Source organism: Taudactylus pleione, unplaced genomic scaffold, assembly GCF_031769625.1.
Source record: "Taudactylus pleione unplaced genomic scaffold, aTauple2 ptg000314l, whole genome shotgun sequence".
Classification (NCBI taxonomy): Eukaryota; Metazoa; Chordata; class Amphibia; order Anura; family Myobatrachidae; genus Taudactylus; species Taudactylus pleione.
Window position 1 is genome coordinate 16,244,086 of NW_028284715.1, and position 27,490 is coordinate 16,271,575.

Consider the following 27,490-nt stretch of genomic DNA (forward strand, 5'->3'; position numbering starts at 1 on the left):
CGAATGAGGCAGGGAAGGTGGACACTGCAGAGAGGGAGCAGCAACAGTGACACAGCCGGGGGCTCCCAGCAAAAGCAAGGAGGTAACCACTACCCCATGTGCTGTGTAACAGCTGCACAACACACTTTTAATCCTGTAATTTTTTTTTTTTTTTTTTTTTTTTAGGGGGCTGGGTTTAGGAGCCAACCGCTCCTAAACTTTCACCCTGGCTCCTAGATTTTAGAAAAATTTATCGAGCCATGTATTAGATGTACAGTCAGGTGCATAAATATTGGGACATTGACAGAATTTTCATATTTTGGCCTCTATTCACCACCACAATGGCTTTGAAATGAAATAAACAAGATGTGCTTTAACTGCAGACTTTCAGATTTAATTTGAGGGTAATTACATCCAAATCAGGTGAACGGTGTAGGAATTACAGCGGTTTCTATATGTGCCTCCCACTTTTTAAGGGGCCAAAAGTAATGGAACTAACTAAACAATCCTAAATCTAACTTTCACTTTTTAATACTTTGTTGCAAATCTTTTGCAGGCAATTACAGCCTGAAGTCTGGAACGCATAGACATCACCAGACGCTTTGTTTCATCCCTGGTGATGCTCTGCCAGGCCTCTACTGCAAATGTCTTCAGTTCCTGCTTGTTCTTGGGGCATTTTCCCTTCAGTTTTGTCTTCATCAAGTGAAATGCATGCTCAATCGGATTCAGGTCAGGGGATTGACTTGGCCATTGCATAACATTCCACTGTTTAGCCTTAAAAAACTCTTTGGTTGCTTTTGCAGTATGCTTCGGGTCATTGTCCATCTGCACTGTGAAGCGCCGTCCAATGAGTTCTGAAGCATTTGACTGAATATGAGCATATAATATTGCACAAAACACTTCAGAATTCATTCTGCTGCTTTTATCAGCAGTCACATCATCAATAAATACAAGGGAACCAGTTCCATTGGCAGCCATACATGCCCACGCCATGACACTACCACCACCATGCTTCACTGATGAGGTGGTATGTTTTGGATCATGAGCAGTTCCTTTCCTTCTCTATACTCTTCTCTTCCCATCACTCTGGTACAAGTTGATCTGTGTCTCATCTGTCCATAGGATGTTGTTCCAGAACTGTAATGGCTTGTTTAGATGTTGTTTGGCAAACTCTAATCTGGTCTTCCTGTTTTTGAGGCTCACCAATGGTTTACATCTTATGGTGAACCCTCTATATTCACTCTTGTGAAGTCTTCTCTTGATTGTTGACTTTGACACATATACACCTACCTCCTGGAGAGTGTTCTTGATTTGGCCAACTGTTGTGAAGGGGTTTTTCTTCACCAGGGAAATAATTCTTCTGTCATCCACCACAGTTGTTTTCCGTGGTCTTCCGGGTCTTTTGGTGTTGCTGAGCTCTCCGGTGCGTTCTCTCTTTTTAAGAATGTTCCAAACAGTTAATTTGGCCACACCTAATGTTTTTGCTATCTCTCTGATGGGTTTGTTTTGAATTTTCAGCCGAATGATGGCTTGCTTCACTGATAGTGACAGCTCTTTGGATCTCATATTGAGAGTCGACAGCAACTGATTCCAAATGCAAATGTCACACCTAGAATCAACTCCAGACCTTTTACCTGCTTAATTGATAATGAAATAACGAGGGAATAGCCCACACCTGTCCATGAAATAGCTTTTGAATTGATAGTCCCATTACTTTTGGCCCCTTAAAAAGTGGGAGGCACATATAGAAACCGTTGTAATTCCTACACCAATCACCCGATTTGGATGTAATTACCCTCAAATTAAATCTGAAAGTCTGCAGCTAAAGCACATCTTGTTTGTTTCATTTCAAAGCCATTGTGGTGGTGAATAGAGGCCAAAATATGAAAATTCTGTCAATGTCTCAATATTTATGCACCTGACTGTATGTAACGTGAAATGGAAACCGCTTGTACAGTATGTGGGGAACAAAGGACAATTCAGAGTCGAGGATGACACCTAGGCAGCGAGCTTGTGGTGTAGGGCTGACTGTAGAGTCATCAACAATGATAGCGCTATCAGGTTGGTAACTACTATTTGCCGGTGGAAATATTAATTCTGTTTTGGAAAGATTATCTTTGAGGTGGCGAGATGACATCCATGATGAGATGGCAGAAAGACATTCAGTAACTCTGACCAATACAGAAAGTGACAAATCTGGAGAGGATATATTTGAATATCATCCACATACAGATACTGAAATTCAGAACCAGCTAATAAGTTTGCCAAGATACGCAGACCCAGTGACCGATTTGGTGCACAGACTCACTTACCAGTCACCCGCTTGATATGTCTGGCCATTTAAATTTGGCCGCCCAGTTGTGAAGTCTGTGTCCGCGGTTCCAGCGGCCAGTGTACGAGTCGGTCGGTAGCTCTCTCGTACATACTGGCAAATGAGCATGATATATAGCTGCAAGATATATCGCATCTGCCGTGCAGCATGGCCGACACATGTATCCGGACAATATTGTTCACCGATATATTGTGCATACACACTTAACGATATAGATCATTCGTCGTCTGTACGAATGGTATACTGTATAGTGTGCAGGGTGCCGGACCCAGAGAAAGGGTACTTTGGTGCACGCGCCCGAAAAGGGGGCGTGGTCATGAAAAAGGAGGTGTGTCTTTAAGACGTGGTCCCTTTTCATCACTCTTGGGGGCATACCCGGGACTTACGGACCCGTCGGGCTGCCCCCAAGCTCTCCCTTCTCTGTGAATAGATGCCGCGCCCCACCGGCGGTGATCACTACACCGCAGTTTTCCCCACCTGCATACTGTGGCCCAAGGGTGGGGGCGGCTCTCGCAGGCTGTTTTAGAGGGGGCTGCGAAAAGGGGCAGGGTGCATTCTGCCCTTTTGAAATCAGGCAGGGCGCAGCCAACAGCCTAGCGGGATTGCTACTGTATTGCATAATGTGTACCCAGCATAAGGGTCAGAATTCAGATTTTTCAAAACAGGGGTAATTAATATAAATAAGTGATAAAACTATTGCGCGGTTTTCTGGAGGATGAATTCATAAAAATTGGGACCATAGAACTTCAATAAAAAATGTTAAGTGCATTTATTCAAATAAAACCTTTATGTACATAAAGCTGAAATAACATCACTATTGCGAACTCTGAACTATTACGGCAAGTTTTAAAGTGTTCAGACAAAGGATTATTGGAAAGGCCCTTTCTAATATTATACTGTATATTTGTTCTGTCATGCAGGTTTTTAACGTTTCTTGTAGTCTTAACTATATATTAAAAAAACCCGCATGTGCACTCCATATATTTACACTCCAGAAATGTCATATTTATTGGAGTGCACATGCGGAACGCTAATGGGATGCAGTCAGGAAGCAGACGGTCGAAAACGCCGACCGTCGGCTTCCCGACTGTCCAATCCCGGTAGGGGTCTAATAACAGGCGTCGAAATAGGTAGGTTAGGGTTAGGCACCCCCCGGGAGACTTCGGTTTAGGCTGCGGGGAAGGGGGGTTAGGTTTAGACACTTACAGGGGGGGTTAGGTACCCCTAAGGGAGGGTTAGGTTAGAAAACACTTTAAATACTTACCTATCAGGATCTTCACTGCCGGTCTTCCAGCGTCGGGATGCGTACGGCGGTATTTCATACCGATCCCACGCAAACCGCTGGAATCAGTGGCGGGACACGTGGGAATCCACTTCCGGTTTCTTTCGTTAAATAGCACAGCTTGCACCCACGACTAGATGCACTTGAAAAAGGTTAAATCCGAAACGCGTTGTGCTCTATGCCGTGCTGTGGAACCTTGGACTCCTAAGGATTCTTCCAAATTCTGGGCTAAGCTGGGTGGTGTGTTGACGAATGGCCACATCCTGGACTTCTTGGACTTTCTATAGTCGCACACACCCCCACTGCCATATGGTATGACTCAGAGGCACAGAACTTTTACGTTTGTTTCATTGTACACGCAGCTATAATACAATGATAGGTCATTTTTGCACTTTTTATTTCATGCACTTTAAAATGTTTACATAAAGTTATACACTGTGACGTTATTTGTGACGTTATTTCAGCTTTATGTACATAAAAGGTTTTAGTTGAATAATTCACTTGAGGTTTTTAATTTAAGGTATATGGTCCAATTTTTATGAATTCGTCCTCCAGGAAACAGCACAATAGTTTTAGCACTTATTTATACTATTTGCAATTATACAAGTATTGGTGTTTTTACTTGAGACGTGATTTTACTTGCTACATATTTCCGGTTTACTGCGCAATTTGCCAAAATCCATAACTTTTCTCCAAAATAGGAGTAATAACTGCATGCTTGAAAATTGAAGGAAAGATACCGGTAGAGAGATATTAGAGATTTTAGTTAAAATTTGGGATGAACTAGGAGATTCAGCTCTACTGATTTGTTAGGGTATAGGATCACTAGGAGAGGTAGTGGAGTAGGAAGATGAGAACAGTGTAGATAGTTCATCTTCACTTGTGGGATAAATAAAGGAATAAATATAAATAATATAAATCATTTATGTGTATAAGTTGTTCCTGATTGGAGGCAGCCATTTTGTGGGCTGAACAAATGTGTGCAAGGGATAGGTCTTCCTGACATAATACCATGTGTAAATTGCCAGTTGCATCTACCTCACAGAATGTACACGCTGACAGATATGGAAATGCGATTTGGATGAGGACAACACCTCCTAAAAATAGTTTCTTGGTAGATATTAGAGATAGGAAGGGGGTGATCTGTAATCACTACTCATGTTTCCTATACGGGCAAGGAGTGGCTGGGAATAAAGAGATATCCAGCCACTTAAGGGACTGAGGGCCTGATTCAGAGCCGCTCGTAAGCGGCCGCTCGTTCGCTCCGAGCGATGTTCGCACATCTGCGCATGCGTATGGGTTTTAGTACGCATGCGCGAACCAGTCAGTGCGGTCAGAATTCGTGTGCTCGCAAAATAGCGAATGCCTGGTAATTTGAGTGACAGGATGAGGCGTTTGTGGGTGGTAACAGGGGAAGGTGCTTGAAAACGGGGAGTGGAGATCCGAACGCAGGCGTGCCAAACGGTCAAAACGGGCGTTTAATGGGAGTGCCTAATTAACAAAGCAGCATCATTGACCACGTCACTTGGGTGTCTTTTAGCCAGAACTGCTCGCAAGATTGCGGTAGGAAAAACCAACCACAAGAATAGCGAGCAGTTAATTTGCCTTTCGATGTACTCGATTAATCTAATAAATAGCGGAGATGACGTATGATAAGAGCAGCCAGGGGGCGTTTTTATAAAAAAAACGTCCGCATGTTTTGTTCGCTCGTTCAGACCTAGAGGCGTCAACAGACCGCAAAGAGCGAACGGTCAATTTAAATAGCCAGCCCCTTTTTCTGGACGAGCGAGCGCAAATAGTGTCCGGCTCTGAATCAGACCCTGATAACTAAATGTGGGGTTGCTGTGCTCACTACTGTGAAGATGGCTATTGTATGTGGTAGCTGGTATGTACCAGCAGTAATATAATGGCTGTAGTAAACGGTGATAAATGTACCGTTGAAAGTCTATGGCTGGGTACACATCAGAACGATGTGTATCACAGCCGACCCGAGGCCTGGTGGAATGATATAGCGTCGGCCGTACACAATGCACAATCCGGAGTACGACCGTACAATATAGCCTTCCATCCTCCACTTACTAGCACGCTGACGCCAGCAATGTCATCCCATCTGACGTGCAGCACAGCAGACGGGAAGACGCACGTGCAATTGTGCACGCACATTACACAATATGGATGATATGTCGTTCTGATCCACACCGGAACGATATATCGTCCAACACATAAATAATAATGTGTATCCGGCCTATGGATAGATGGTATAGTGTTCCCTCTAGCTCCGGCGGCAGGCAGGGCGCCGGAGCTAGAGAGGGCAATCTTGTGAGCGCGCCGAAGGCGCGCGCGTCCGAAAAGGGGCGTGGTTATGAAAAGGGGCGTGTCTATAAGACGCGTCCCCTTTTCGTCATACTTACGGACATGCCGGGCAGCCCCCAAGCGCTGCAGAAAGGGAGAATAGATGCCGGGCGCATGCGCCCGGCGTCTATTCTCCGGCGGTCACCTCATGTTTGTCCACCCGCGGGACACTGCGTCCCGCGGGTGAGAACGGCTCCCGCAGGCTGTTAGGGCAGGGCGTTTTTTGCCCTCCTCCTGGAGGGCAGGGTGCTTTTTGCCCTCCAGAAGGAGGGCAGGGTGCCGCGCCCCGCTAAAACAGCCTAGCGGGAACGCTATGGTATACGCAACTAGTGGTAGCCTTCGGGAGCCGTTTTTGTAGAGGTGTGTATATACATAATGCTGAATGAGCGCGATTCAATTCAATGCGATGTTGAATAGCCCCAGGAGGGAGCTTCCGGAGCTATCCAATTCAGCGCACTGTTAAGTCGGAGAATGCCAGTTCTCACGACTTAACATGACCGGCATTCTCTGACTAAAGTGCCGGCCGCACGGCTGTTAGCGCCGCGCTAAGCTGGAAAACACTTTTGTCAGATTTATTACGCATCCCAGGAAGATGCGAGAAAAAAAATCCTGTAGCCCGCCCAAACATCGCATTGAATTGAATCGTCCCCAATGAGGTCAATCCAATTACAGGTGCAGGTAAAAAGTCTTAAAGGCAAACAGGCTAGTATAGGACAATGTCCACGTGAGTTATTAGTTATGTTGCAGACTCTTCATAAATGTTTAATGGTCTACAGCATCCAGCTATAAGGCGATAAAGTTTCCTTATCAGGGTGGGGGCAGCTGCGGCCTCTATAATGTTGCAGTCCCTTCCTGTGTACTAAATCCGCACTGCGGCGAGACCTTATTCTTGTTGTATTTGTCTGTGTAGGGTCAGCCGCAGTTGGTAGATACAATCCTTCTGTACTCCCCAGAATATCATTGTGGTCTCCCCGACCGCAGCGGAATCGGCTGGTGCAGCTGCTGATCAGGAAGGGTCCCCACCTCAGGCGAGTGTCTCTTGGGGGGTTTCGAAAGATCCTGGCAAGAGATCAGCGAGAATGAGACCCACTGTAGATACATCCTGTTGGTTACGAGTGATCCTATCAAAAGGGGTAATGTGAAGATTTAACCCCGCATCGCCAAACAATCAGCCCTCTTCAGGGACTAATATTACAGTGGAATGCAGTTGTAACGGTTTAAGAAACCAGGGGGTATAATTACTAAAGTGAGAGTTTTTACAAGTGGAGATGTTGCACATAGCAACCAATCAGATTCTACGTAACATTTAACTAGCACCTTCTAGAAGATAATAGCTAGAATGTGATTGGTTGCTATGGGTAACATCTCCACTTCTAAAACAAGCTCACTTTAGTAAATTTACCCCCAGGTGTGTGAATTCGGCGATGGCAATTGGTCAGACTATGGTTGTACCTGAGGGGCCTTGAAAGGGCATGGGTACGAGGTCCCGGCAGCTGAATATCCCGACGCCGGCAGCCCAAAGGGAGAAGATCCCAACAGGGTAGGTAAGTACTCTATCCTCACCCCTCCCCCCCTAACCCTACCCCTCCCTTAGGTGCCTAACCCTAACCTCCCCCTACACCTAACCCTCCCAGGGGGGGTGCCTAACCCTAACCTCCCCCTACACCTAACCCTCCCAGGGGTGTGCCTAACCCTAATCTCCCCCCCCGCCAAAAAAAAAAAACCCCTAACCCCGCTAGACTCTCTAAACCTAACCCCCCCCCCTCCTGTGGATACTGCTATGGGCGTACCAGTCTTACCTCATTCGGGCTGGCATTCCGGTGTCGGTATTAAGATAGGCGTCAGTATTTCGACACCTATCTCAAGTCCCTTGCCGGGATTCCAATGTCAGTATTGAGACCGGCGACCGTCTCATAACTACATTCCCCTTGAAACAACTAAGGATTGTAAAACTGACATTGTCTTAATGTTTCTGATTAAGAATGTGTGCCATAGAACTATGTATAGTGGTATAAGTGATAATGAATAAGAATGTGTGGCATAGAACTATGTATAGTGGTATAGGTGATAATGAATGAGAATGTGTGGCATAGAACTATGTATAGTGGTATAGGTGATAATGAATGAGAATGTGTGGCATAGAACTATGTATAGTGGTATAGGTGATAATGAATGAGAATGTGTGGCATAGAACTATGTATAGTGGTATAAGTGATAATGAATGAGAATGTGTGCCATAGAACTATGTATAGTGGTATAAGTGATAATGAATAAGAATGTGTGGCATAGAACTATGTATAGTGGTATAGGTGATAATGAATGAGAATGTGTGGCATAGAACTATGTATAGTGGTATAGGTGATAATGAATGAGAATGTGTGGCATAGAACTATGTATAGTGGTATAGGTGATAATGAATGAGAATGTGTGGCATAGAACTATGTATAGTGGTATAAGTGATAATGAATGAGAATGTGTGGCATAGAACTATGTATAGTGGTATAGGTGATAATGAATGAGAATGTGGCATAGAACTATGTATAGTGGTATAGGTGATAATGAATGAGAATGTGTGGCATAGAACTATGTATAGTGGTATAAGTGATAATGAATGAGAATGTGTGGCATAGAACTATGTATAGTGGTATAAGTGATAATGAATGAGAATGTGTGGCATAGAACTATGTATAGTGGTATAGGTGATAATGAATGAGAATGTGTGGCATAGACCTATGTATAGTGGTATAGGTGATAATGAATGAGAATGTGTGGCATAGAACTATGTATAGTGGTATAAGTGATAATGAATGAGAATGTGTGGCATAGAACTATGTATAGTGGTATAGGTGATGAATGAGAATGTGTGGCATAGAACTATGTATAGTGGTATAGGTGATAATGAATGAGCATGTGTGGCATAGAACTATGTATAGTGGTATAAGTGATAATGAATGAGAATGTGTGGCATAGAACTATGTATAGTGGTATAGGTGATAATGAATGGGAATGTGTGGCATAGAACTACCGTGTTTCCCCGATAATTTTTGGTCCAAAAAACACACTAGGGCTTATTTTCGGGGTAGGGCTTATTTAATTTAACATTGACAGCAATTTCAATGTGCCTCTCTCCTCCCCTGTTGAATGCAGCCTGTGCCTCTCCAGCACCCCCCCTGTTGATGAATACAGCCTGCCCCCCACCCCGGTGTTGAATTCAGCCTGTCCCTCTCCCTGTTGAACTTACCTTTACAACAAGAAGTCCACCTTCAGAGTCGCGCCTTCCTCCACGATCCGCGGTTCCTCCGTTGTCCACCTTCAGAGGCGCGCCGTGACTTCATGACGTCACGCGCGCTGACTCCAAAACAAGCTTTATTGAAAGCTTGTTTTGCAGTCTGAGTACGTTCCTGTAAGCTGGTGGAGGAGCGGGCCGGGCAGCCTCCTCCAGCTCTTTCATTTACTGTAGTACCGGATTTCATGCGGGGGGCGGAGCTGGGTGCATATTAGTGTAGTGCAGGGACCGGGAAAAATTTAGATTTTATTAGGTCTTACTTTCGGGGTAGGGCTTATTTTGGGCCATTCATCAATAGTAAGGATAGGGCTTATTTTCGGGGAAACACGGTATGTATAGTGGTATAGGTGATAATGAATGAGAATGTGTGGCATAGAACTATGTATAGTGGTATAGGTGATAATGAATGAGAATGTGTGGCATAGAACTATGTATAGTGGTATAGGTGATAATGAATGAGAATGTGGCATAGAACTATGTATAGTGGTATAGGGGATAATGAATGAGAATGTGTGGCATAGAACTATGTATAGTGGTATAGGTGATAATGAATGAGAATGTGTGGCATAGAACTATGTATAGTGGTATAGGTGATAATGAATGAGAATGTGGCATAGACCTATGTATAGTGGTATAGGTGAAAATGAATGAGAATGTGTGTAATGCGAGTCCAAGCGGCTGTGTGAGGACAGTGAGGAGGCAGAATACGGTCGGTGTTCTCCCCAGGCTGGTTTCTGCGGGTGCACCACCCGGTACTTTGGGAGCCTGCAAGTGGGGACAGTATCTGGGAGCTGTATAAAAAGGACCAGGGGCCTGATTCAGACCCACTCGCGAGCGGCTGTCCGCTCGCAAGTGGGTCGATGTTATGCACTGAGCATGCGCACGACGGAGGGAGCTCCGTCGTGCGCATGCGCCAGACGCGACGAGCGAAGGAAAGTCCTTCGCTCGTTGTGTCCGATCAAAGGGGGCGTGCTGTCAATGTTGATTGACAGCACGCCCCCTTTGGTGGGCGTGCCGGGGGCGTGCCTCCCTGACGGGGGCGTTCCCACGGGAACGCCTCCCGTCAGAAGCCGGCCCACTGACATCACTAGTGATGTCAGTGGGAGTGATTTTGGCTCTGATAGAGCCAAAATCACTCCGGAGCTTGCGGTTGAAAACCTCAACCGCAGGCTCCGGCTCGCAATTTCGATGGTCGCGATGGTCTCGACCATCGCGGCCATCACAAAGCACGCTCGTATAGCCTGTGGGTGGTGACCCACAGCTATACGAGCGTCCAGGAGGACACTCCATGAAAATGGAGCCCGGCCCTCATTCAGAGCGTGCGCTCTGCTCAGAGCGTACGGCTCTGAATGAGGGCCCAGATCCTACAGACTTTGCAGCTTTTTCATAATCAGACGACTGGGCCTCTAATAAGATGATAATTAATATATAAAATGCTATTTCAAGTTTAAATCATTATAAGGTCAGAGTTTAAAACATTTTATTATTGCGAAGGCCCCACCCGGCTACTTCTTGATGCCACCCGACTGGAACATTTTTCTGGGGAGAACACTGACGGTGCTGTGTAGTTTGTTACCTGTGGGTTGTGTACGGTTAGTGGATAACAGGTTATCTAGATGAGATTATGGGGTCTATTGACTTAAGGCCCCCATACATCAGCAATTGATTGCAGCAATCGTGCAATTGATTGAAAATGGGAAAGATTTTTATGCACAATCGATTGCAGAATTGCCACAATCGATTGAAAAAGGGAAAGATTTGTAGACACAATCGATTGCAAATTGTACAATTGCTGATGTATGGGGGACTTAAGCCTTGGATGGAGATTAAAGTGAACGGAGATAAGAGACCAGCCAATCAGCTCCTAATGGCCATGTCACAGGCTATGTTTAAAAAATGACAGTTAGGAGCTGATTGGCTGGTACATTATCTCCACCCAAGGCTTAGTAAATAGACCTCTGGGCCTGATTCAGACCCGGTCGCAAGCGCTGTGCACTCGCAACCGTGTCGGGTTGCTAGTGATGATCGCTAGGTTTGATGTGCTGCACATCAAACCTATAGATATCGCTAGTGACCTGTGGTATGTTAATGAAGGATGGAACAGTGGGCCTGATTCAGACCCGCTTGCGAGCGCTATGCGCTCGCAAGCGGGTCGATGGTGGCCCAGGGCGCATGCTGTCGCTCCGGATCTCGTACCAAAGGGGGCGTGCTGTCGATGTTGAGTAACAGCACGCCCCCTTTGGTGGGCGGGCTGGGGGAGTGGCTACCCAAACGGAGGCGTTCCCATGTGAACGCCTCCGTTTGGGGCCGGCCCCAGTGACATCACGAGTGATGTCAGTGGGAGAGATTTCGGCTCTGTTAGACCCGAAATCTTACTGGGGCTTGCGGCAACGAGACCCTACCACAAGGTCTCGTCGTAAGCCCGATGGTCGCGATGGTCTTGACCATCGCGGCCATCTTCCTGGCCGCTCGCTATAGCTGTGGGTGGTCACCCACAGCTATGCGAGCGGCCAGGAGGCAGTTCTAAAAAAAGAAAAAAAAAAAACAAGACCGGCCCTGATTCAGAGCGAGTGCTCTGTCAGAGCGTCCGGCTCTGAATCAGGGCCTCTGTGTGTGTTGGAAATCGTGGCAGCGAGTGGTTGCTACAAAGTGGGTGAATTAAATCTTATTAAAAAGAGATCCTGCCATAAATGATGTCATTGTCCTGGTACAGACTATCTTAGGAGGAAGGGGGATGGTTTGGCAGTATGATGCGGTTTCTAGAAGTGGGACAGTCGGTCAATGTGGGTAGACAGTTATTTTTAAAATGAGGAAGGTAATCAGGAGTGGGTGTGAGGACTCTGTAGAGTATTGTTGCTGTAGAGTATAAATGGGCGTCTGCGGAAGGGACGTGGATTGTGAGCTGTTTGGAATAATGCCTGGATTATGGTTGCTGTCTAGTGTGTGATTATGGAGGAGGGGGGTTCTGCAGGATTCCCATATTAAATTGATGCTCTTGTAGCATATGTGACTACAATATGAGGGTGATATAAATCCTCTGGTGGGTTGCTTCGTACCTGATAATAATAGCGTGATTTGTATGACACCTCAGTTGAAGATTTCCCTTTTACCTTCAGTAAAATAAAAAAAGGGAAGGAATACGGATGGAGTTTTTTCCCCCAAAATAAACCAATTTACAAAGTTAAAAGACAAACCTTCTAAAGGAAAAGAGATCACCTCTCCTGAGCATGTATACAAAATGTTATAAAAAGTTCTGATTCAATTTCTGTTGTATAGCACACAGTAAAGCTGGGTACACACTGACAGATACATTGGCCGATCAATTGATCTGCCAATGTATCTGCTGCCCGGGCAGTGTGTACCCGCGATATGTCGGTGAACGTCGGCGTTCACCGACATATCGCATTGGCTGTGCTGCACAGCCTATGGACAGATATGTATGTCGGCAGACATATCTGTCCATCAGCAGGTGTATACGAGACCACCGGTACACACACACACACACAGCGGCAGCCGCGAAGAGGGGGGCAGGACACGCCCCTCCACCCACCAGGATACGCCCCCTGGCCGCCGTGACCTGCGGGCAGACACAGATGATGTTGTTCAGTGTGTATGAACAACCATCATCTGCAGATATATCTGTATAGTGTGTACCCAGCTGTGGGGACATCCCTGCGCTTAGTCACCTTTATGTTATGCTCGAAGCAATGTTAATTGTGGCCGCACAATAGAAAAGAGGTCTCTAAAATGGAGCTCATAAATCTTCTCATAATTAAATGGCTTCTGTTAAACGCCACAAAGGCAAAATCTGCTTATCAGCCAGTTACATACTTGCAAAGATTATAGCGAGCCAGGAGACTGAATCCAGCAGATTAATCCTCTCAACCAAACTAGAAAAATGATTCAGACTGTTTAACTCCATGGGGCCAAATGTTATAGGCTGCAGGATTCTGAAGTCGCTGGGAGTTTGGAGAGTTAGCAGTCAAATTTATTGCGGCAACATTTACCAAGGCAAAAATCACCCTGGACTTGCCTTACTAAACATCGCAGCAGTAAATTTGACTGGTACCTCACCGAAATCTTGGCACGTTTAGAATATCGCAGTCTATCACATTTGAAACCACAAAACTTTTGGGATGCGGTCTAAAGATCTACAGTAAAAGGGTTGACAATGTCTAGATAGACACCAGATGTTAGACAGTCAATAGATTGACACAATAAAGTTCGACATGGAAGAAGGTCAACGTGTAATGTTGACAAAAATGGTCGACATATGTATTTTTTTTTTTTTAAACTATAGGGTTAGGCACTTATCCTGACGGTTCGGGTTAGGCACCAGGAGAGAGGGTTAGAGTTAAGATTAGGGTTAGAAAAAAAACAAAAAACAAACATGCGTCAACCATTTCTGGTCGACATTTTCACCATGTTGACATTTGTTCATGTTGACCTTCTTATATGTCGACCTTTATTGTGTCAACTTTTTGTCCCTGTCCACCTATTTACGGTCTAACATCTGGTGTCTATCTAGACATTGTCGACCTTTTTACAGTAGATATTTCATTCCACACCCAAAACTTTTGTGATGACAAACCATGAATCAATATTATATATAGTTTAGAGAAGAACCACTATTAATGACTACTACTTTTTAATTTACATAGCGCCAACATTTTCCATAGCGACGTACAGACATTTATTCACAACAGTCTCTGCCCATGGGGAGCTTTTTTTGGACAACAGGTTAAAACCCGCTCAATCACAGGGAGAGCCACAGAAAACCTATACAGATAGAACTAATATTACACTTAGGGCGGTATCCAATTAGCCCGGAACATTGTTCAGGTGCTAATTGATCCCCGTGATCAGCTTAAAAAAAAAAAAAAAAACTGTTTTTCGCCAATGTTTTTTTTCACCCTATCCTATTATTTTGAACGAAGTAGGATATATCTCCCGAATTGCGCGTGAGTCCCCGCCGTCGGACTTTACCTCGCAGCTCATGGAGGTGCGTGGTAAAATCTGTGTAAAAAAACAAAACAAAAAAAACCTAAATCAGGCTCACGGAAAAAACAAAACAAAAAAAACACACATTGATTCCACAGTTTACGCGGAATCAGTGTGTTTCCACGCGCCATTCCTGATTTTTCGGCACGGGAAAAAGGCTATTTTATTGAATTAGTTGTGGGGTAAACCCTGCAGCTAATTGAATACCTGCCATAGGCTACACGATAAGCTTGCAGACCTATGTGTTTTCGCCTTTTTTGGGGTGAAAAAACGGCACTGATCATGGATTATGTTTTGGGACACATCAGGTCCCAAAACAAATCCACGATCAGTGCCGGCGACGGGCGGCACTACGGGGCTAATAGGATAGCCCCGCCGCGATCAATTAACAGCACTACTTTAGCGCTGCTATTTGGATACCCCCTTAAAATAGGAAGTTGATCAAATGTGAAAAACCATCTTGATACTTTACATATATTAAGGTTCCCACAAGCCTCTGACATTGTATGTAACCTTGGTATCGATCTTTCTTGTGCTCTACTATCAATTAGTACACATTTAAAGTATTCCCTATGTCCACCTCAACAACCCCAGATGGGTAGGATGACCTGATATACAACATTAATTGCACACTACCATATTATTGATGTACAGATGTGTCCTCATACATCTAGCCTCAATATGCCATGCAGCACGACTTGCCTGGCGTGGGTGAGCTGCCAGATCCCGTGCTACTCTGCTAGCGTCGGGTGTCCTTTTTTTTCTTTATTTTAAGAAACAAAAATGCATCTAATACCCCTTTCAGACATCTCGAGATTCCCGGGAAGCCAAGTCTGTCTGAAAGGTACCTACCCGGGAACACGTTCCTGGGTAGCCGCCCCTGACATCGACCAGGGTTTTTCCCGGGACTTAAGTCCCGGGAAATTACCCTGCCTCTGTCTGAATGGTGCTACCTGGGAATTTACTACTCCCGGGCAGCACCAAGCAGCTTTTACATGGAGTTGGCAGTGCAGAGCGTCCTATAGGATGCTCAGCGCTGCCGCTCACCACCCATCCACACTCCCGCTGGACCACCACTACTGCCCCTATTTCCCGGGCATAGGATCGGGTGACGGGGTGAGATGCTGGCTCGCTGGGGGTTCTGCCTGCCCCGGCCACTGTAGAGGTGAGAGGCGGGGAGGGCTGGGTGGGACGCTGCTGCCGCCGCAAATATGGGTGGGCGACTGCTCTTCGTGCACCTGTACCCGGCCTGTCCGGCCCTGGCACCTCGGCCGCTGCTCTGCTCTTCTCTCTGCCCGTGATCAGTGCCAGGCAGGAGACTTGTGTCCAGGGGCAGCCCAGCCAGAGGCCTGGGGATGGGGGCGAGCTGCCAGGGCAGGTAGTTTGGGGACATGTTGGGCAGTGATTCAAATTATGTGCACCCCCACATACGCAGCATGCCAGTCACAGGGGGCACATTGTTGTGTGTGATCAGGGCCTGGCACCACTCACATCAGCTCCACCTCATCTTTGTGTCCAGCAGTTGCCATGTAATCTAAAAAACCCTACTCTTGTCTGAAAGGGGTCTACCTGGGAATTTCCCGGGTAGACGTTGTAGTGTGAAAGGGGGGTCTCTACCAAATACCCGGGAATTTGCACAGGAGAAATTCCTGGGTCTGAGCAGGAAATTTCCCATCGCGTATGTCTGAAAGGGGTATTAGTGGCAATGCGATGCTAATAGGACGCACCAACAGACTGTGCTGATTAATCTGACATGCGACACTTGCATATCTGTGAGTCTGTATATGAAGCACAACGGAACTTGGAATGAAAAAAGCTGCGGGCGCTACATTGTAGCACTTTGTATACAGATCCAGAGACCACATACATCAGCAATTGATCGCAGCAATCGTGTAATTTGCAATCGATTGTGTATAAAAATCTTTCCCTTTTTCAATCGATTGGGGTAATTCTGCAATTGATTGAAAAAGGGAAAGATTTTTAGACACAATCGATTGCAAATTGCACGATTGCTGCGATCAATTGCTGATGTATGGGGGCCTTCAGTCGCACACCGATATACAAGTGTCGCATATCAAATTAATCAGCACAACCTGCTGGTGCGACCTAGTCCCATCACATTGCGAATTAAACGCATTTTCGTCAAAAAAAGATTAACAGAATCTGACGGGACCTGGAGCACAGAGAGTGGCTTTTTAACATGACTGCAGCAAAGATGTGTAAGGACATCTGTATACAAATCCTTCTTTTTACGTTAACTTGTGGGACCCTTGGTTACTGGAAGCAAGAGTCAAGATAACATTTTTTAAACTGTTAATGAATATTTTTGATAATACAACAGGGTCATCCTCACATAAAACTTAGCTAAATAATGCACCAAAAAGAAAATGTCCAGATGTGTTAAGGGCAAAAGGAACTTGGTCATTTGCATGCTGAAGCCGCTAGCTGATCAAATGTAATTTAGAACCCCGTCTGTGAAATTGGAGCGCCAACCATATATTGTAAAGAGCCAATGAAGGTCTGCGCCCACGGACACTGACAGTAATGATGCCCAGCCTTTGGTCACTAGGCGTTTGTTTTAGAGGCACTGGCCATCTGGCTCTGGGATTTGTCCAGCTCTGGTATAATTGATTTTTTTTTACAATAATACTGAACAAATCAGTTCTGTATTGCCCATGTACCAAAATTATTCCCATGACTAAGCTTCAAAGTGGCCAAACCCAAGAGCATTTCTAACAAGCTGCCTATAACCAAATTAGAAATTACTCCATGTAGTAAGATATAAGATGCACATGCAAAAAAATAAAATAAAAAAAATACAAATAAACCTATACAATTGGAAACCTTTGCATTCAGTCTGGAAATGTATACACATTTCTCCCAGGACCATTGCAGGCTGTTATTGCTGATGGAAAGGCACTAAAATAAATAGCAAATGGACTCTATCCACATAAGCTAAGGAGTAATATAGTACCCAGTGTGACAGCAGATAGACATCTGGTCACCAATGGGAGGGGGAGGGCTATTAGCATGCAGAGGACCAAGCACCACTATTATTGTGACACAGTGCAAGCCTAGCTTTCCCCTAGGGAGAAACACTGATGGAAAATGTAATGACAACATGCAGACCCTATAAGGGGACAGAAGAACCCCTGTCCGCCATCTGATATCCCAGCAATGTGTCAGATATATTGCATTTTACAGGATATGAGTGTACTGTATGTATCACTAGGCCTGATTTAGATATTGACGCTAATGCTATTTTTAAGCAGATCGAGCGATTGTTTGCGCATGCGTGTAAGCCGCACGCGCTGCGATTGGTGTGCAATTACGCACGCACAGAGGATCCATTCTCAAAGTGTGGGGACAGGTAGTCAGAGTCAAGGCCCCCATACATCAGCAATTGATTGCAGCAATCGTGCAATTTGTAATCGATTGTGTCTAAAAATCTTTCCCTTTTTCAATCGATTGTAGAATTGCCACAATCTATTGAAAAAGGGAAAGATTTTTAGACACAATCGATTGCAAATTGCACGATTGCTGCAATCAATTGCTGATGTATGGGGGCCTTTAGAGGGAGGTAATGGGGAGGGGTTTTTAATAAAATGCAGGAGTGTTGGATTGTTTGAACACCATTACATGGGCATGCATATAATAGGCATTGCGATCTCCTACGCAGCAATGAGAGCCCCCTGCGTGTCAGTAGAGCTGCAGTGTTTGCGGCTGGTCAGACCTGCCGCAAGAGCAAGATGGCTGGTCAACGTGCATCGATGTTGCCGACAGTGGCGGCTCCAGGGGTGGGGCTGCAATACAGTCCAAAATTCAAATAGGGGAGTCACATCAACTGTCAGTGAGTCCTGGCTGGTGATGTTTGGCAGCGTGTGAAATGACAGTGGATGTGGCTCCCCTGTTTGAATTTTGGACTGTGCTGCAGCCCCCACCTCTGGAGCCGCCACTGGTTGCCGATATTTACGCAGGTAAGCGACGTCATGCGCAGATGAGACGGTATTGGTGGGTGTCCCTATGCAAGGGTGATCTTTGAAACTATTAGCATGTTTTCGCAGCTGCGTACCGTGCAAAAATGCAACTGCGTCCATCTCTGAATCAGGCCCACTGTCAGCTGTACATTTATTATCTTGTGGACAGGTGGAAGTTGCAAGTAACACAAATGCAGCGTGACTGGTCAGCCATCCTGTCGAATGGGACCTTGTATAGGACTATGAATGGGGCTGTATGTGGGACTATGTATGGGTCTGCTTCAAGTTTCTTGTTCTGTGTATAGGACTGCAAATGGGCCATACTATGCAGCTATATGTGTAGGACTGTGTATGGGACTACTAATAGGACTGTGGGCATCGGACTATGTGTATACATCTATGAATGGGACTGTGTATCTGGGACTATGATAGGGACTGTGTGCAGGGTAGCCCCCTTACCTGGTGAAGGCGAAGTACATGAGGCTGATGATGGTGAAGGTGAGCAGGGTGATGGTGTGGGGCCTGTAGAAGAAGTCTATGGTGATGTCCTCCACCTGCTGCTCGTTGATCATCCTGAAATGAAGTTTATAGTTGACATCATCCTTGCTGAGAGTCCGGGAGCGCATGCAGGACGCCATGCCCGGTGCTGCCCCTACTGATGCCCGCTCGGCTACTGCCCCCGCCCGGCGGCCCAGGAAGCGGCGACTGCACAGCCCACCCCGGACCGCACCACCTGCCCGGCACCATCAGGGAGGCATGTATCACAGACATACACACATCCCGGCCGATCATGTATGTCACATGCACACCTCTATGTTCCACTAGAAATCATGTCATAGTAACATCGCTCTCCGGGATAAAGATATATATACATATAGAGAATGCGGGGTGACTGAGCTTTCCCCCTCTGCGACTACACAGTGAGCCCGGCCATAGAGGAAGTGCTCTGCTCTGCTGCCTGCTCTGTTACAGAGAGAGTATACCCTGCACCCACGTGTGTGTTAAAGCTGCTGATGGACTGTGCAACTCAGTATGTATTATATACCATGTGTGTGATACTGTATATACTACCCCTACGTATCGTGTGTGTGTTATATATACTACATCTGCCCCTATATACCCTGTGTTATATATATATATACATACTACATATGCCCCTATATACCCTGTGTGTGATATATACTATACTTGCCCCTATATACCCTGTGTGCGTTATATATATATACTATATCTGCCCCTATATACCCTGTGTGTGTTATATATACTACATCTGCCCCTATATACCCTGTGTGTGATATACAGCCATGGTCAAAAGTTTTGAGAATTACACAAGTATTGGTTTTCACAAAGTCTGCTGCTTCAGTTTTTATGATGGCAATTTGCATATACTCCTGATCACTCATGAAGAGTGATCAGATGAATTGCAATTAATTGCAAAGTCCCTCTTTGCCATGACAATGAACTTAATCTCAAAAACAACATTTCCACTGCATTTCAGCCCTGCCACAGAAGGACCAGCTGACAACAAGTCAGTGATTCTCTCATTAACACAGGTGAGAGTGTTGACGAGGACAAGGCTGGAGATCACTCTGTCTTGCCGATTCAGTTAGAATAACGGACTTGAAGCTTTAAAAAGAGGGTGGAGATTAAAATAATTGTTCTTCCCCTGTTAACCATGGTTACCTGCAAGGAAACATGTACAGTCTTCATTGCTTTGCACAAAAAGTGCTTCACAGGCAAGGATATTGCTGCTAGTAAGATTGCACCTAAATCAACCGTTTATCGGATCATCAAGAACTTCAAGGAGAGAGGTTTAATAGTTGTGAAGAAGGCTTCAGGGCACCCAAGAACGTCCAGCAAGCACCAGGACCATCTCCTAAAGTTGATTCAGCTGCGGGAGGGGGGCACCACCAGTGCAGAGTTTGCTCAGGAATGGAAGCAGGCAGGTGTGAGTGTATCTTCGCGCACAGTGAGGCGAAGACTTGGGATGGCCTGGTGTCAAGAAGGGCAGCAAAGAAGTCACTTCTCTCCAGGAAAAACATCAGGGACAGTTCATATTCTGCCAAAGGTACAGGGATTGGACTGCTGAGGACTGGAGTACAGTTATTGTCTCTGATAAATCCCCTTTCAGATTGTTTGGGGCGTCTGGGAAAAATGCTTGTCCAAAGAAGGAAAGGTGAGCGCTACCATCATTTCTTTGTCATCCTAACCGTAAAGCATCCTGAGACCATTCATGTGTGGGGTTGCTTCTCAGCCAAGGGAGTGGGATCACTCACAATTTTACCTAAGAACTAGGGGTGAGCGGGTTCGGATTTCTGAAATCCGAGCCCCCCCGATCCGAGGCCGATCCGAGTCAGGCTCGACTTTTCCCACCTGACTCGGATCTGAAATCGAGGCAAAACGTCATCATCCCGCCTTCCGGGTCTCGCGGATTTTGGATCCTATATAAGGTACCCGCGTCGGCGCCATTTTCTCACTCGGCTGTGGACAGTGAAGAGGGAGGGGGGAGTTAGGGCTGGCTGGGCTGTGTAGTGCAGTGTAGTGTTGTGCTGTGCTGCTGTTGTCCATAGGGGCTGTGTCCACTCCTTCAAAGTCCATAGGGGCTGGCTGGACTGTGTTGTGCAGTCAGTTGTCCATAGGGGCTGTGTCCACTCCAAAGTCCTGTGCAGTGTCCCAGTCCTAAAGGGGTGCTGTAGTGTTGTCCAGGGGGTGCTCTGTCCATCAGGGTTGCTCCCCTCAAGTGCAAAAAAAAAAATATTTTTTCTGTGTTTGTGAATTGTGTGCACTGTGGCTGCAAGTGCATCAACAAAGGAGCAGCGCCAAGCGTGCGCCTGTGTCCCATAAGTAAAAGGCTGGCTTGTCCGTTAAAGGGTGCTGTAATCCTCAAAGAGCACTCCAAACAAAATAAAAAAATATTTTCTGTGTTTGTGAATTGTGTGGGCTGTAGCTGCACGTGCATCAACAAAGGAGCAGCGCCAAGCGTGCGCCTGTGTCCCATAAGCAAAGGGCCGGCTGGCTCATTTCTTAAAGGGTGGTGTAACCCACAAAGTGCACTAGTCTACAACAAAAATAAAAAATTATTTTCTGTGTTTGTGTGCGCCTTAGCCGCACGTATATATCAATATAACATAAATGGAGGACCAAACTTTCTCCGATGAAAATAAAATAGGGAAAGATCAAGAACCACTTCCTCCTAGTGCTGAAGCTGCTGCCACTAGTCATGACGATAACATGCCATCAACGTCGTCTGCCAAGGCCGATGCCCAATGTCATAGTAGAGGGCACATACAATCCCAAATGACAAAGTTCAGGAAAATGACCTTGAAAAAAACATTTAAATCATCTGAAGAGAAATGTAAACTTGCCAATATGCCATTTACGACACGAAGTGGCAAGGAACATCTAAGGTCTTTCCCTATGTTCATGACTAGTGGTTCAGCTTCACATGACAATGGAAGCCCTCCTCCCGCTAAAAAAAATCAAATGAGTTAAGCTGGCAAAAGCACAGCGAAGAACTGTGCGTTCTAAGAAGATATCACAAATCCCCAAGGAGAGTCCAAGTGTGGTGGTGGTTGCGATGCCTGACCTTCCCAGCACTGGACGGGAAGAGGTGGCTCTTTCCACCATTTGCACGCCCCCTGCAAGTGCTGAAAGGAGCACCCACAGTCCACTTGCTGATATGCAAATTGAAGATGTCACCGTTGAAGTACAACAGGATGAGGATACTGGTGTATCTGGCACTGAGGAGGAAGTTGGCGAGGAGGATTCTGATGGTGATGTGGTTTGTTTAAATCAGGCTCCGGGGGAGACAGTTGTTGTCCGTGGGATGAAAAAGCCCATCACGGTCATGCCTGGGCAGAAGACCAAACATTCCACCTCTTTGGTCTGGCAATATTTCTATCCAAATCCGGACACCAACTGTCTTGCCATATGTACCATATGTAAAGGTGAAATAAGTAGGGGTAGGGACATTAACCACCTAGGAACATCCTCCCTTATACGGCACCTGCAGCGCGTTCATAAAAAGTTACTGTCAAGTTCAGAAACTTTGGCTAAGACCGTAAGCATTCCAGGGACACCTAAATCCCTTTTTCCTGTTTTATCCAAGGAATCGGTGGATGAGGAGAATGAGGACGATATCTTGCCTCCGTAGAGCCAGTTTGTGCAGGGACACATTAATTGCCAGCTTGTTTTGTGGGGGCCCAAACGAACCAATCATTTCAGCCACAGTCATGTGGCAGACCCTGGCGCTGAAATGATTGGTTTGTTAAAGTGTGCATGTCCTATTTATACAACATAAGGGTGGGTGGGAGGGCCCAAGGACAATTCCATCTTGCGCCTCTTTTTTTTTTCTTTGCAGTATGTACTGTTTGGGGCCTAGTTTTTCAAACTGCCATCCTGTCTGCCACTGCAGTGTCATTCCTAGATGGGCCACGTGTTTGTGCCGCCCACTCTTGTCGCTTAGCATAGTCATCCAGCTACCTCGGTGCAACCTTTTGGATATAAAAACACTATTGTGAGGTGTTCAGAATAGACTGGAAATGAGTGGAAATTAAGGTTATTGAGGTTAATAATAGCATAGGAGCAGAAAAACCCACAAATTCTGTGGTTTTAGCTGTTTTTATGCTTTTGATCAAAAAAATACAGATCCAAAACCCAGAACCCAAAACACGGAAGGGTGGTTTTGGCAAAACCAATCCAGATCCAAAACACGAAGAAAGATCCAAAACCAAAACACGAAAAGTGGCCGGTGCACACCCCTACTAAGAACACAGCTATGAATAAAGAATGGTACCAAAACATCCTCCAAGAGCAACTTCTCCCAACCATCCAAGAACAGTTTGATGAACAATGCCTTTTCCAGCATGATGGAGCACCTTGCCATAAGGCAAAAGTGATAACTAAGAGGCTCGAGGAACAAAACACCGAAATTTTGGTCCATAGCCTTGTGGTCAATCCTCAAGAGGCAGGTGGACAAACAAAAACCCACAAATTCTGACAAACTCCAAGCATTGATTAAGCAAGAATGGGCGGCCATCAGTCAGTATGTGGCCCAGAAGATGAGTGACAGCATGCCAGGGCGAATTGCAGAGGTCTTGAAAAAGAAGGGTGAACACTGCAAATATTGACTCTTTGCATAAACTTAATGTAATTGTCAATAAAAGCCTTTGACACTTATGAAATGCTTGTAATTTTACTTCAGTATACCATACGGTAGTAACATCTGACAAAAGGTCTAAAAACAATGAAGCAGCAAACTTTGTGAACACCAATACTTGTGTCATGCTCAAAACTTGGCCATGGCTGTATACTACACCTGCTCCTAACATACCGTGTGTGTTATATATACACTACATCTGCCCCTATATACCCTGTGTGTGAGTGTGTGTTTTATTTATTTATATAATATATATATATATATATATATACTACACTACATCTGCCCCTATTCCCTATGTACCCTGTGTGTGTTTGTAAGATATATACTACACCTGCTCCTACATACACTGTGTTATATATACTACACTTGTCCCTATATACCCTGTTTGTGTTATATACACCTGCATCTACATCTACCCTGTGTTTATGATAAATACTGCCTCTGTATACCCTGTGTGTGTGTAATATATACTACACCTGCACCTATATACCTTGTGCGTGGTTTATACTACACCTGCCTCTACATACCCTTTGTGTGCGTGTGATATATACTACAGTCATTCCATGTCAAGTGGACCAGGGGTCCCCACCAGACCATCTCCAATTTTGATAATATATTACATGAAGGTTGGCATATGTCAGACTAAAGGTGGGTACACACGTTACGATGTGTACCCACCGATGTGACCGACGATCCATGGGCCTACATATTGGGTGGTACCTACACATTGGGCGATCCGGTGCCCGACCACCCGATTTGCCGGACCCTCCCTCAATAGCGCTGCATGGGATCGTCAGGTGATTCGCCTGATCTTTTGAACATGTAGAAAGATCAGGCGAAGCCACGGGAGCGCGCAATGCACAAAATCGTGACCATATCCTCTGTGACATAAATACGTATGCTACAGCTCTGTGTGTGTTTGTGTATACAGTGACCTCTGTATATCCTGTGTGTGACATGTACTACTGCTCTGTGCCTGTACAGTGATCTATGTATATCCTGTGTGTGACATGTACTACTACTGTGTTTGTTTGTGTATACAGTGACCTCTGTATATCCTGTGTGTGACATGTACTACTACTGCTCTGTGTATGTGTATACAGTGACCTCTGTATATCCTGTGTGTGACATGTACTACTACTGTGTGTGTTTGTGTATACAGTGACCTCTGTATATCCTGTGTGTGACTTGTACTACTGCTGTGTGTGTATACAGTGACCTCTGTATATCCTGTGTGTGTGATATGTACTACTGCTGTGTGTGTATACAGTGACCTCTGTATATCCTGTGTGTGATATGTACTACTGCTGTGTGTTTGTGTATACAGTGACCTCTGTATATCCTGTGTGTGATATGTACTACTGTGTGTTTGTGTATACAGTGACCTCTGTATATCCTGTGTGTGATATGTACTACTGGTGTGTGTATACAGTGACCTCTGTATATCCTGTGTGTGACATATGCTACAGCTCTGTGCGTGTGCATACAGTGACCCTTGCTGTGAACGCGTTAACCCTTAGCTCCAGGCACTTAACTCAAAATGTATGGGTTACAGTGTGAGGAAAAGGGCTTGTAATGGAATTTGCTCTGGGCGTTAAAGTCCACAAGCCCGCTGTAAGTTTTGTGGATAATTGGATCTGGCCTTTACACTATTTCAAATGTTTCACGAGAATTAATATGTAGAAGTGTAACATTATTTATTTGGAGAATACGAGCTGCAATAAATATACGCTTAGAGGCTCCTCAATGCAACTAAAACACCTCAAATAAAAAAATATTGTTAGAAGTGACGTCAATGAGGGCAAAGCCGTGGGCAAGAAATATATACCTGACCTCAATGTAAAACCTCTGTTTTAAATATACGAGATATGGTGTCATGCAGAAACAGTCTGTTTTTGGGAACGCTGGTTATTGCAATGTAGCACATATATACGTTACAGCGCTATATGCGTTCCTTCTGACATTTGTTCGGCGGTGATCGGTCACCACAACTTTTCCCACCTCCACTCCCCCACACCCTAAACCTAACCCTCCCCGGGGGGTGCCTAAGCCTAACACCCCACCCCCCCAGCGGCTAAGTGCTATGGACGGCCGGACTCCTTCGGCACTCCGGCGTCGGGATGAAGATAGGCGTCGGTATTTTGACGCCTATCTTCTGTCCCTTGCCGGTCTTCTGGTTTGGGATTATAGACCAGCAGACCAAATGCCGCCGGTCTATTAACTACATCCCGGGAAATTGTCTGCTTAGAGATCTCAGTTCAGTCTCCTGCTGGTTGCACTTTGTACAGATGTGTCGTCATACACTGTGGCTTCAGTTGCGTCAAACAGCCCTTCTCGGCGCACCATGTCCCGGGCGACTGGGCCGCACTGAGCATCTTTTTCGCTCAAAATGTGCGTCTTATTCGCGTAATAAAACAACCGGGAGCGATAAAATACTTTCCTAGTTTACACTGATCAATTAGATGTGTGACATTTGTACACCTGTGTGCGAGTGACTCTGAATCTGTATACTGAGTGCTGCAATGCAGGCGCTGCGGCTTTTTCTCACGCCAAGTTCCGCTGTGATTCATCTTTATACGTGTTTATAACTAATTCCTGTGCAGTCAAAGTCGCAGCCCAGCTTCTCTAGTACACTGTGAGTGGTGTTTCTCTGCAATGCGAATAAGATGGTACGTTAGTATGTTACTCTTCTTGCAGCGTCTCACTCTCACCGGGCATCCCGCCGTATGATGTATAGACGCTAGGTGTATGAGGGGACACATCTGTATGTATATTTATTATGGGATATTTAACCATTCCCTGACCACTTATGTTATTTATAGGAGGTCAATATGTTTGGTTAGTGTATGTAACACAGAATTAATAATTAACACTAAGGGGTCTAGTTACTAAGCAGTGTTAGGAGACAGAGTGAAAAGTGATAAGACAGTGATAAGGTGCCAGCCAATCGGCTCCTAACTGTCATTTTTCAAACACAGCCTGTGAGATGACAGTTGGGATCTGATTGGCTGGCATCTTATCACTTCCTTATCACTTTTCACTCTGTCTCCTAACACTGCTTAGTAAATAGACCCCTATATCTTATCAATGTGTACATGTATGTCCCAGGTCAGTGCTACGTTCTGCTGCTGGAACCTGTATATGGCTGACAGATTACATACACTACATGTATGATGCAGATTATAACTTGTTCAGGGCTAGTTATGCCCTCTTTATGGGCTGCCCACACTCACTCTAAAATCAAGTATTTGGAAGCCCCCCTGTAGAAATTCTGCATGTGCCCTTGCTACTGTTGAGACTGTACTGACCCATATCTAGCGATAACTGAGAATAACATGTATTTTTGCTTTTTTTCCCCCTAGATTGTGTTACTAAACCATGGCGCTGCCCGCGTGTCAGAGAAGTGGCAGATGTTTGCTTTCATCTCTCAGTCATTATTCTACTTTTTCAAAGGGACGGCACGAGCCGCTCACCGTGCCCTTCAGCCAATGGAGGAATAATAATCCTGTTTCCGCTCATCGATTTTACCATCAGTATATTATAGCGCAAAACTCGGCAAGGAACAGTATTGTGCAGTGGAGAGCAGGTTGTGCTCAGTACTGCTCTCAGGGTGGCATACAGGCCAGTCACCCAGAAAGTAATCTGCCTTCCATCAGCCAAAACCAACAGACTGGCGTAATACCCAGAGTGGATGTGGATACACACCCAGAAGGTATAAAAGCTCTAATCACATTGTGAAAGCCACTTTAATACTCACAAATGTCTTTGTTATGAATGTAGACCAATGGTGCCGAGATGAATGGTGTTAGGACCTTTTCAGAGAAACATCAAGTCTGACGTTTGAGAACATGTCAACAAAGGATGACTTAAAATGCATCAGAGTGAGGGTGGCCATGTTTGTGGGCTATACCATTATTCAGGGAAATGCAGCCATGTAGCTTACTGTCAGCCAGTGACTGCCTTGACATACAGAGTACCTCTGTTTTGTTTGGAAATGAGTTTCTTTGGGGGCGAATCAATTGGCACCGCAGGGTTGCAGCACCCATGTTAAGTGCCCGGAGCTACTCAATTTATTCCCGCAGTAAGCCAACAACGCAAATTTCTGCTGATTTATGCGAGC

General features: G+C 45.5%; 2 protein-coding genes across 5 annotated transcripts in view; one reads left to right on the forward strand and one right to left on the reverse strand.

Annotated features, from left to right (window-relative positions):
- The window catches only part of PTDSS1 (phosphatidylserine synthase 1), a 60,207-nt gene extending 41,185 nt beyond the window's left edge, over positions 1-19,022 (reverse strand). The window contains exon 1 of one of the 2 annotated variants that reach the window (XM_088442710.1): positions 18,669-19,022. In XM_088442710.1, the coding sequence (XP_088298836.1) occupies positions 18,669-18,847 (179 nt within the window). In that variant the 5' untranslated portion in view covers positions 18,848-19,022. The remainder of the gene's footprint in view (positions 1-18,668) is intronic. The other variant, XM_088442709.1, reaches the window with a different exon arrangement.
- MTERF3 (mitochondrial transcription termination factor 3) overlaps positions 18,848-27,490 on the forward strand; it is a 40,149-nt gene continuing 31,506 nt past the window's right edge. Inside the window, exons 1-2 of one of the 3 annotated variants that reach the window (XM_088442713.1) lie at positions 18,848-18,963; positions 26,733-27,082. In XM_088442713.1, coding sequence (XP_088298839.1) covers positions 26,749-27,082 — 334 coding nt within the window. In that variant the 5' untranslated portion in view covers positions 18,848-18,963; positions 26,733-26,748. Of the gene's footprint in view, positions 18,964-19,027; positions 19,240-20,305; positions 20,386-26,732; positions 27,083-27,490 lie in introns of those variants that run through there. The other 2 variants (XM_088442711.1, XM_088442714.1) reach the window with 2 other exon arrangements.